General features: G+C 39.3%; 1 protein-coding gene across 1 annotated transcript; it reads left to right on the forward strand.

The window, feature by feature from the left end:
• The first annotated feature begins 6463 nt into the window (after positions 1 to 6463).
• On the forward strand, positions 6464 to 12231 carry LOC309865703 (olfactory receptor 7E178). Its single transcript, XM_082732407.1, has 2 exons — positions 6464 to 6557; positions 11046 to 12231. The coding sequence occupies exon 2, from the start codon at positions 11158 to 11160 to the stop codon at positions 11986 to 11988; it is 831 nt and encodes a 276-aa protein (XP_082588533.1). The 5' UTR covers positions 6464 to 6557; positions 11046 to 11157; the 3' UTR covers positions 11989 to 12231.
• The last annotated feature ends 403 nt before the right edge of the window (positions 12232 to 12634 follow it).

Consider the following 12634-nt stretch of genomic DNA (forward strand, 5'->3'; position numbering starts at 1 on the left):
GACTTTATATAAAATTTAAACCAGTTAGTGCTTATCTGTTTGGAATAGTTCACCAGTGAATCTGTCTTCTGGGTTTTCTCCCCAGAAATCTTTTGTAAGATAGTTTCGTTGGTGAGTTACACCAAATATAAGGAGACAAAAGATTAGTCAGTTTTTTAATTTGTTCTTGCATTGGTTTTGCTAAATTGTGCCTGTCCATTCCATAACTTTTCAAACGTGTTGGCATAAATTTTGTTGATAATATCCTATAATTCTTTTTTTTAAATTTATTTTTTATTTATTTTCAGCATAACAGTATTCATTATTTTTTTCACAACACCTAGTGCTCCATGCAATCCGTGCCCTATATAATACCCACTACTTGGTACCCCAACCTCCCATCCACCCACCAATTCAAACCCCTCAGATTGTTTTTTAGAGTCCATAGTATCTCGTGGTTCACCTCCCCTTCCAATTTCCAACTCCCGTCTCCTCTCTAACTCCCCATGTCCTCCATGCTATTTGTTATGCTCCACAAATAAGTGAAACCGTATGATAATTGACTCTCTCTGCTTGACTTATTTCACTCAGCATAATCTCTTCCAGTCCCATCCATGTTGCTACAAAAGTTGGGTATTCGTCCTTTCTGATGGAGGCATAATACTCCATAGTGTATATGGACCACATCTTCCTTATCCATTCATCCGTTGAAGGGCATCTTTGTTCTTTCCACAGTTCGGCGATTGTGGCCATTGCTGCTATAAGCATTGGGGTATAGATGGCCCTTCTTTTCACTCCATCTGTATCTTTGGGGTAAATACCCAGGAGTGCAATGGCAGGGTCATAGGGAAGTTCTATTTTTAATTTCTTGAGGAATCTCCACACTGTTCTCCAAAGAGGCTGCACCAACTTGCATTCCCACGAACAGCATAAGAGGGTTCCCCTTTCTCCACATCCTCTCCAACACATGTTGTTTCCTGTCTGGCTAATTTTGGCCCTTCTAACTGGTGTAAGGTGATATCTCAATGTAGTTTTAATTTGAATCTCCCTGAGGGCTAGTGATGAACATTTTTTCATGTGTCTGATAGCCATTTGTATGTCTTCATTGGAGAAGTGTCTGTCCATATCTTCTGCCCATTTTTTGATATGTTTGTCTGTTTCATGTGTGTTGAGTTTGAGGAGTTCATTATAGATCCTGGATATCAACCTTTTGTCTGTACTGTCATTTGCAAATATCTTCTCCCATTCTGTGGGTTGCCTCTTTGTTTTCTTGACTGTTCCTTTGCTGTGCAGAAGCTTTTGATTTTGATGAAGTCCCAAAAGTTTATATTCACTTTTGTTTCCTTTGCTTTTGGAGACATATTTTAAAAGAAGTTGCTGTGGCTGATATTGAAGAGATTACTGCCTATGTTCTCCTCTAGGATTCTGATGGATTCCTGTCTCACGTTGAGGTCTTTTATCCATTTAGAGTTTATCTTTGTGTATGGTGTAAGAGAATGGTCGAGTTTCATTCTTCTACATATAGCTGCCCAGTTTTCCCAGCACCATTTATTGAAGAGACTGTCTTTTTTTCCACTGGATATTTTTTCCTGCTTTGTCAAAGATTATTTGCCCATAGAATTGAGGGTCCATATCTGGGCTCTCTACTCTGTTCCACTGGTCTATGTGTCTGTTTTTATGCCAGTACCATGCTGTCTTGGTGATCACAGCTTTGTAGTAAAGCTTGAAATCAGGTAGCATGATGCCCCCAGCTTTACTTTTGTTTTTCAACTGCAATAGAATTTTTAAGTGGAAATAATCTTTACAGAAAGAGCCTCCCTTGTGGGTATGTGCCTAGAGGATGCCAAATGAACTTCCTTTTGGGAGGAGGGGACACTCAGAAGTCCTTGAGCAAGAACAAGGACACTTTTTCCTCCTATGGTTCTCCAAGATAGTGAAGTCTTCAGGGAGTGGAGTTCATGGGCCAGTTCAGCTAATTATCAACTCTGCTTGCATGTTTCCAGGTCACAATTCCATAATCAGCCTACGTCTCCAGCTTTCAGGCTGCCAGTCCCTGTCAAGTGGGTTTCATACCTCTGTCTCCTCCCAGAGTAGTGATCTCTACCGGGAAGCCTGGCCCGAGTCTGTCTTTCTGCCAGTCCTGGGGACAGAGCCTCAGCCATTGTTGCTCACCAAGCAGGGGAGGGGCAGCCCCCTTCCTCCTTGCTTATGCACCACCAAAGCCACAGGGCAACCAGTGAGGGCCATGGGAGACAGCGGATGGAGGAGGGCATGGGGGATCATTGATTCCTTATTGCCAGGCTAGCAGGAGCCTTGGGTTACACATGGTAGGGTGTGCAAAGTTTTCACTCCAAGCACTGTGAAGTTTATGTTCTTGATTCTAATGAGAGTCTAAGGACTCACTGAGAACTCTGCTTTCCTCCCACACTGGTTCTAGCTCTACAATGGCAGGAAATCAGTCTCTGAAGTGTCCCAGAGTACACCGATGAAGACAGTAAGCATGAGATCATTAAATTTCATTGGCTTCCTATATGACAGGCTCAGAGTAAGCGTTCTGTGTAGCTTGCTTCATTTCATCTGCATACCCCGCCCTCCGCCCCCAAGGAAGAGGACTGCACATGATCATCATTTTACAGATGAATAAAGGAGCACAGCATTTAAATATAACTTGTATTCAGTCATGGGATAAAATGGGTATGAATTCAGATTTGAATCCTCACATCCAGATTCCAGACACAGGTCATCTAGCCATCTACCTCCTACCAACCCAGTCTGTCATTTTACCTGCCAGGTCACTTTGGAGGTTTCCAGTAGCCCTCAGTGGGGAGTAATAGGTACTCCTTGCACCAGCTAGACTATAGTAATAGACTAATAGGATGACAGATGAGATATGGATCATAGAAGATATGGATCATAGAAGGCTCAGCCAGTTACAGGTCTCTCTTGTCCCCAGTCCACATTTTCCTTATACTGTCTTCCTTCTTCATTCTAATTGCAAAGATTAAACAATATAGTGGAAACTGTGTATGTGATGAATGTACACAGAAAGTACAAAATAGATTTCCTATGTTATTAATAGGCTTGTCTCATACTATTTGATTAAAATATCCTGTGATCTGAAGGCACAATTTCCCTAGATCTTTGAACACAAATACTGAGTGGAGGGAAATACTGAATCTCACTCATTTCTGATTTCCCAGAGCCTATACTATCCTTGGCACAGAACAGGCAACACAAATAAAAACATCTCTGTTAAACATTAAATAGGCCCTTAATTTTTAAGTTAACAAACATGTGAGTTTAATCTGTCAGCAAATGCATTCGAGCAATTTAAGGAGAATTAGGACTTCTATATCAAGAATCTGGGAGTATTTCCATTTTCTCAGTTAATATTGTGGGTCTCAGAACATTTAACATGAGCTCTACTCTTCCTTTTTTTTTTTTTTTTGTTTTTAAATTTATTTATCTGACAGATCACAAGTAAGCAGAGAGGCAGCCAGAGAGAGAGGAAGGGAAGCAGGCTCCCTGCTGAGCAGAGAGCCTGATGCAGGGCTCCATCCCAGGACGCTGGGACTGTGACCTGAGTGGAAGGCAGAGACCCAACCCACTGAGCCACCCAGGCGCCCTGAGCTCTACTCTTCTAACAAGTTTTTTTTTTTTTTTTTTAAAGATTTTATTTATTTATTTGACAGAGATCACAAGTAGGCAGAGAGGCAGGCAGAGGGAGGGAGGAGGAAACAGTCTCCACACTGAGCAGAGAGCCCTGTGTGGGGCTTGATCCCAGGACCCTGGGATCATGACCCGAGCTGAAGGGAGAGGCCTTAACCCACTGAGCCACCCAGGCTCCCTTCTTCTAACAAATTTTGAAGTGTTTATATATTACCATTGACTTTAGGTGCAATGTTGCACATCTCTAGGACTTCTTTTGCTTGACTGAAATTTCATGCCCTTTGATTAGGAACTCTCCATTTCTCCCTCCTGCCACCATTCTACTCTGACTCTGAACATAACTGGAATTATGCATTATTTGTCATTCTGTGATTGGCTTATTTCACTTAGCATAATATCCTTAAGGTTACGAAATGGGAGAAAACATTTGCAAACCATATGTTGTTTCAAATGACAGAATTTCCTTCTTTTTTCAGCCTGAATAGATATGTCGTATACTAGATGCATAGTAGAATATACTATGCAAGTATATATACACAATATATGTGTATATATACACAATAATAGTATATACACACTTTTGTATATATATGATTTGCATTTCTATGATGAATAGTGATACTGAGCACCTTTTCATATACTTGTTAGCTATTTGTGTATCTCCTTTGTGAAAATGTCTGTTTAAGTCCTTAACCCATTTTTTAAAAATCAGGTTATTAGTTGTTTGTTTGTTTACTATTGGGTTATTGGAGTTTCTTTTTTTTTTTAAATTTTTTATTTCTTTTCAGCATAACAGTATTCATTGTTTTTGCACCACACCCAGTGCTCCATGCAATCCATGCCCTCTGTAATACCCACCACCTGGTACCTCGACCTCCCACCCCCCGCCCCTTCAAGACCCTCAGGTTGTTTTTCAGGGACCATAGTCTCTCATGGTTCACCTCCCCTTCCAATTTCTCTCAACTCCCTTCTCCTCTCCATCTCCCCCATGGCTTCCATGTTATTTGTTATGCTCCACAAATAAGTGAAACCATATGATAATTGACTCTCTCTGCTTGACTTATTTCACTCAGCATAATCTCTTCCAGTCCCGTCCATGTTGCTACAAAAGTTGGGTATTTATCCTTTTTGACGGAGGCATAATACTCCATAGTGTATATGGACCACATCTTCCTTATCCATTCATCCGTTGAAGGGCATCTTGGTTCTTATTGGAGTTTCTTTTACTTTTTGAGATTTAGCCAATTATTAGACATGTGGTTTGCAAATGTTTTCTCCCATTCCACAGGTTGTTTTTTCGCTGATGAGGAACTGAAGTGCCCTGATGTGCCACAGGTCTTAAATTGTTGCTGAGATCAGGTGGAATTGTGTCTTTAAATCCCATACCCTTTCTATTATCTGTGACGCCACTCTTGTACCAAGGATATTAGCACCACTCCTAGACAGCTACTGTGGACTTTCCTGGGATATTTCCATTGAGGCTTTCCTCTCAATTAGTAGCACTCATTCTAAATTTTGGAGTTTGATGAGGAAAACGAAAGTGTCACCTGGTCAAAGAATGTTAAATGAGATAGCAACAGCAATATTAATATATTTGGGTTCTCTAGAGAACCTAATAGGATATGTGTATATTTATATAGAGATTTAAGAAATTGGTTCACATGATTATGGTGACTTGCTAAGTCCAAATGTTGCAAGGTAGGCTAAGCAGGGAGGAAATACAGGAAGAGCTGCAATTCACGTCCAAAGACAGTCTGATGGCAAGATTCCTGCTTTCTCTGGGATGTCAGCCTTTATTCTATTAAGGCCTTCAACTGATTGGTTAAGCCCCACCTCTCTTATAGAGGGTAATATACTTTACTCAAAATCCATTGATCTAAATGTTAATCTCAGCCAAAAAATACTCAAAAATACTACCAGATTCTTGATATAAAAGTCCTAATTCTCCCTAAATTGCTTAATCATTTGATTACTGATAAACTCACATGTTTATTTATGTTAATTTAAAATTTAAGTCTGGGTTTTTTATTAAGATGTATGAAAGTTGAAAGTCAGAAGAAGCACAGGTACTTCCACTCCTGAGAAGTGGAAGGCCTCAGACCCTACAAAGGACATTTACTTTTCTTCTGATCCTGGTCCATTAATATTAACAAGCCCTCAGAGATTGGGAGAAAACACAGATCAATTTGGTTAATTATGAGCTCTGTGCATTGAACTTTCAAAGCCCACACAACTGTAAATAATCGGCTTGTGCCCTGCAAACTTTCAGTGGCCAGTGTGAGCACAGTTGGCTCTGTATGTGTGTCTTCTCTTCCCTGAGTCGCTTATACACCAAGGGTTCCACACCTGACTCTGTCTTCCTACCCAACCTGAGAACAGAGCCCAAGTCTTCACAACTCACAGGCATAAGAAGAGTGATGGACCGTCATTCCTTTATCATGCCCCATCGTAGAGGACCCATAGTCCAGTGAGTGATGTTGGAGATACTGGATACAGAAGAAACTGGGGGAGCATTGTCTCTTCATCATCAGGAGAAGCAGGAGAGTAGGTGTAGCTGTATGGAAGGGCACCAATATGCAGGTTGAGCTCAGAGGCCTGTGAAGTTTGTATTCTTGGTTCTAGTGGGAATCTGAGAATTGTCATTCAGAGTTCAGCTTTCCTCCCACACTGGTTCTAGCTCCTGTAGGAATCTCCCTCACCAGAGCAGAAAATAAGTTCCTCTAAACTGTCCCGTAAGCACTCCAAAATGACCATGGAAGTGATGATGAAGGGGAACAGGGGAATGATACCAGATGACCAGATATATGACATCATGAACCTTTACTAAGGATTCCAATCCTAATCTCTGAAATAAGTGCTTTATGTAGACTGTTTCTTTTCATCTGCCTAGTCACCCCTAAAATACACAGGTACATGTTATTGTTCTTTTACAGAGGAGAAGAGGATTATAGCCTTTTAATATAACTTGTGCTAGGTCATGGGATAGAATGGGATGAAGCCAGGTTTGAATCAGAGTCTGACTCCAGGCACACGGCACCTGGCATTGATGCAAACAACCATTTCATTTAACAGAGTAAAGAAGTTAAATGTATGTGCCTCAGATCCATGATATAATTTTAAGTCCTATCTTCTTATTATGGAATAAGCAGGAGCAAGTTCTTAGTATCTCTGAGCCTCAAAACTGTCATCTAACTTGATTCCTAGTTGATACCACTCCATTAAGTAAGGACTAGGTGACTAGATATGAATACTACCAATGTGGTTAAAAACATGACAGATGCATACAGTAAAGGCAAAAATTTTAGATATTATTATTGATAATATTGATTAATATTGTTAATACCAACCTTTATGTCCTTCAACCAATATATCCTGTGATCTGATTGGTTTTCAATGGTTTCCTGACAAAAAATTTAATTTTTACTCCTATACAAGGTAAGTACTGAGTGCTTGGAAGGAAATGACTGAATCACATTATTTCTATTTCCCCAGATCTTGTATCATCTTTGGTACAGAGTAGACAACAACAACAACAAAACCCCCCAATATATTAAATATTGAGTAGGACTTTCTCTGAATCACAGGAACAAAAGATAGTCAATATGGCTTGCATACACTGGTCTTTTCCTGCCTGTGCCTTCTTTCATTTTAGGGATAAGAGATAAGATAAAATAGCACTTGGGGGAACCTGGGTGTCTCAGTCATGAAGCAGCTGTCTTTGGCTTAGGTCATAATCCCAAGGCCTTGGGATCGAGGCTGGCTTCTGGCTCCTTGCTCAGTGGGAAGCTGGCTTTCCCCTCTCCCACTGCTCCCATCCCCTGCTTGTGTTCCCTCTCTTGCTGTCTGTCTCTTTAAAATAAATAAATAAAATCTTAAAAAAAGATAAAATAGCACTTGTTTGTATCTATGTCATAAACATTCAATAGGATCTTTCTTTCTTTCTTTCTTTCTTTTTTTTTAAAGCAGTCTCCACGCCCAGCATGTTACCCAACACAGCCTTGAACCATGACCCTGAAATCACGATCCGAGCCTGGGATCAAAAATTGGATGCTTAACCAATTGAGCCACCAGGCACCTCTCTATTATTTTCTATTTAATAGCATCTGCAATGTTCAGTTGTTCAAAAATCATCACAGTGCTTTTCGTAAGTATGAAAAAGAAAAGGCAGAATGAGAAGGGGAAGATAAAGTTAACTGTGTAGGTTTAAACACTTTTTCGGATTTCTAGTGACCTGAGACAAGAGAGCCTCCAGATTCTCTGCCATGTAACACAATGAAAGGTTATTAAGACTTCTTAGAATTGCATTTCATCAGTAAGCCCATAGTTACAATAATGATTCAAATTCTGGTTACATAGGTGTGTGGGGGGCTCAGTCGGTTAAGCATCTGCCTTGGGCTCAGGTCCTGATCCCGGAGTCCTGGGATGGGCGAGTCTGCTTTTCCCCTTCTCCTCTGCCCCTTCCCCTGCTTGTGTGTGAGTGTTTGCATGTGCACTCTCTCCCTCAAATAAATAAATAAAATCTTAAAGAAAAAGCAAAAAAAAAAAATTCTGGTTACAAAACAATGACCAAATATTTATTAAGTTCCACTTCCCACGCATCTCTGGAGATGGCTTATCTTTCGATTTCCAGAGATGCGAGGCGAGCACACACAGGTCGAGGGATTTACACATCTTCCTGTGAATTAGGGTACTGGACCAGGGATTTTTCAGGAGCACTTATGGCAGTAAAATAGTGGATTATAGGATTTCCTAGCAACAGTAATGCACTTTACAGCCGAGTTTGAAAATCTGAGATATGGAAATATTATCCCCTACATAAGATGTGAATTTTTATATGGAGCTATCACAGAATGACGGTAACTAAATACTTGAGAAATATTTCTGATTGTATACTTTAATAATAGCATGTAGTTGATAGCAACTAATTTTTCTGGGAAAACAAATATAGGCAATAAGTAGTGAAATTGAACTTGCATTGATTTTTATAACACAATATCCTCCGTGCAGCTGTCATATAGAAATTCTTACTTGCATGATATGCAGAAAGGATTTTCTGCATATCATGCAAGGATTTTCATCCTTGATTTGCATCCTTGATTTCAAATCAAAAGGATTTTCATAGGGTTGTTGAAATAAGGAATCAATAAACAAAATGAAGTTAATTCCTCAGTTAGTACTTTGTATTACTTGAGGTGTTATTATCTAGATTTAAACACAATGTTGTAGTAAACAAGGACACTTTACATGCAGTGTGCCTAGTCACACACTGTTTAGGTAAATTTTCAAGAAAACCCTTTGTAAATACATAAATAATTACATCATGGAAACACCCAAAGAAAATATACCCACCTAATTAATGACAGTGATTGCTTTGGGGACCGATGTGCAGGGCAATGAGATCATGCAGGAATTTAAAGAAAGCTAAAATTTTATCAGTAATATTTCAAATCTTTGTAAAATATGAGTTTGGAAGCAAATATTAGTAAATGCTTATATTTTAATATAGTTTTTGGGCATTCATTATAGTAATAATAGGTAATACTCACTGACCATATTCTAAGTGCCTGGCAATATCTTAAGGCATTGCTTTTGACCCTGGCTGTACATTAGTACGACCAAGAATTGTGCAGGTAGAGATTATTATTTAATTGGCTCTAGGCAGTGAACAGGATGTCAGTACATTTTATAATATTAATGGGTAAGTATAATAATCAACTAGGATTGAGAACCACAGGTCTGAGCACTTTATGCTTTATTTAATTTCTTCAAACAACACAATAAGGTAAGTTCAGTTGTTATTACCATTTTACCAATGTGGAAATTCCCCAGGTGTTTGTTATGTTAGTCTTTGTACTTTTCTCTTTGGATTTTTCTCTAAATTAAACCATAGTGTGACCTGTCAAGAGAAATGAATATCAGAGTTGCCTTCAGGGGATTTATTTAAAAATAATTCTATTTAGGGCTGGCTGACTGGTTTAGTCAGTGGAGCGTGTGACTCTTGATCTCAGGGTCGTAGGTTTGGTTAGCTGTGGAGATTGCTTCAAAATAAAATCTTAAAAAAATTATTGTATTTAAGGAGAATTGATTTTATTGTTTATTTATGTATTTACTTATTTCTTTATTTTCAGCAACATGGATGGACCTAGAGGGCATAATGCTAAGTGAAATAATTCAGAGAAAGACAAATACCATATGATTTCACTCATAAATGGAATTTAAGAAACAAAAGAAATGAACAAATAAAAAAAAGACAAACAAACAAAAAAATCCCAGACTCTTAAGTGGAATTAATTTTAAAAAGAGTGAATTAAGGAGAATTCTCCTAGTTTCAGTAAAGACTGAAGTTATGGAAGCATAAGAAGGCTAGATTTCAGACCTGGTTTGGGGGGTCTTGTATGGTCCTAAATTCCTTAATTATAAATGAGAGAGTTGGATTTCATGAGGACAGGGCACTTCCAAATGCTTGGGTTTAGAAATACATATAAACACTTTTACCAATGCCAAACCACTGCAAAATAGGGACCAAAAAAACCCCCAAAGAGCAGAGTCAAACACCAGTGTCAATTTCCCTGATATTGTGTAAGGTTGATATTTAGTCCTGTGTAAGATGAGAGATAGGAAGAAAGTACTTTTTACAAATTAATTATTGTTTAATGATTCAGAGCTGCATTGTAAATGAATGCCATCTATGGGGTCAGTGATACGGCATGATTTTGTGCATTTAACCCAAACATACTCATCAAAATTTGAAGTCTATCAGGCCACAGTTAAAAGTTATATTTGAAAAGACTTTAAAAAGACAACCCGCATATTTGAGTGAGCATGTATTTCCATGGAGAGATGTCAAAAACCAGAAACTGATGAAAACCTCTGAAGATAATGAACACATTAAAAAAAACCTTTCTGATTATAAACATTTGACTTTAGAGTGTCAATAATGTAGTTCTAGCAATTATACAGCTTATCAATATTCTAAAGGGAATTTCTTGCACTTATTTGAATAAAATAAGGCTGTTTCTAAGTGTCCTTTAATCAGAATGATTTTTTTTCCTTAAAGGGAGAAGAATGTTTCCTATTCGGTATGATTCTTTAAGAGTATTTTATGGTAATGATGGATTTGTCAGTTATCTCCAAATGTTCATGCTCCTTTAACATTCTTTGGTTGAGTGTTTTTAAAGTATGTATATAGAGAGAGATGTGGATAACACAGAAATCAATGAGGAAACAGTTCTAAGAAAATTAGATCTAAGACACAGAAAGATTGCTGAAGACACTGGAATGTATGGCCCTGTGTGTGAATATTTTACTTGTGAATTGCTCGAATACACAATGGGGACACAGTACTGGATGCCCATTCACTTGATCCACTTTTCCAACCCTCTTTTCTTTTTCAGAAGGTGTCCAAGCTACATAGAACCACAAAATCTAACACGTGTCTCAGAATTCTTCCTCACGGGACTCTCAGATGATCCAGAACTGCAGCCCCTTCTCTTTGGGCTGTTTCTGTCCATGTACCTGGTCACCTTGCTTGGGAACCTGCTCATCATCCTGGCCGTCTGCTCTGACCCCCACCTCCACACCCCCATGTATTTCTTCCTGTCCAACCTGTCCTTGGCTGACATTGGTTTCACTTCTACCACAATCCCCAAGATGATTGTGGACATCCAAACTCAGAGCACAGCCATCTCCTATATGGGTTGCCTGACTCAGATGTCTTTTTTTATGCTTTTTGGATGTTTGGATAGTCTCCTCCTGGCTGTGATGGCATATGACCGGTTCGTCGCCATCTGTCACCCCCTGCGCTACTTGGTCATCATGAACCCCCGCCTCTGTGGCCTGCTGGTTTTGACATCTTTTTTCATCAGCCTGTTGGTCTCCCAGATGCACAATTCAGTTGTGTTGCAACTCACCTATTTCAAGGATGTGGAAATTTCTCATTTCTTCTGTGACCCTTCTCAGCTCCTGAATCTGGCCTGTTCTGACACTTTCACTAACAACATAGTCATGTATTTTGTTGGTGCCATCTCTGGCTTTCTCCCTATCTCAGGCATCCTTTTCTCTTACTATAAAATTGTCTCCTCCATTCTGAGAATCCCATCCACAGGTGGGCAGCACAAAGCCTTCTCTACCTGTGGCTCCCACCTGTCAGTTGTTTGCTTGTTTTATGGAACAGGCCTTGGGGTGTACCTCAGTACAGCAGTCTCACGTTCTCCCAGGAAAGGTGCAGTGGCCTCAGTGGTGTATACTGTGGTCACCCCCATGCTGAACCCTTTCATCTACAGCCTGAGGAACAGGGACATCAAAAGGGCCATGTGGAGGCTCTTCAGCAAAACCATCTGATTGCAGCACTCGTGCCATCCATTTGGAGTGTAGGTTGGAAAGTGCAGCAAAACTAAGCACCTAGACCTGAAAATCCTACCTCTCTCACCACATCATTTTTGTAGTTGTCATGGCTTTCATCTATCTCCTCGCTTAACATCTGAAAATTGCTTTCTTCCCTATGTCTTAAATGGGACTGAGGGAGTATTCTGGGGTCCCTTGTATATTATAATCACTGCATGACTAAATCTTATTGTATCTACAGAGACTCTGTGCTTTATCATTGGCTACCCAAGCATCCCAGAAAGATGAGCAGTTTTCCTTTTATATATTTCAAATTCACATATTTCCCACAGTTCTTGTGGATTTTCCATACAAATCACTTATTTATCCAATTGGTTTGTGCAGGTTATGTGGGTGGACGTATGTCACTGGTTCTCAAACTTGGTATTTATCTATTTTATTTTCAAGTACAATTAGGTATAGTGTTTTATTAGGTTCGGGGGTACAATATGATTCAACAGTTATATACATTTCTCAGTGCTCATCAAGATAGGTGTACCCTTTTAAAAGATTTTATTTATTTATTTATTTATTTATTTATTTGAGAGAGAGAGAGAGAGAGAGAGAGAGAGAGAGAAACACACATAGAGAGGGGAGGGGCAGA

This window comes from Mustela nivalis (genome assembly GCF_964662115.1).
Source record: "Mustela nivalis genome assembly, chromosome: 1".
Lineage (NCBI taxonomy): Eukaryota > Metazoa > Chordata > Mammalia > Carnivora > Mustelidae > Mustela > Mustela nivalis.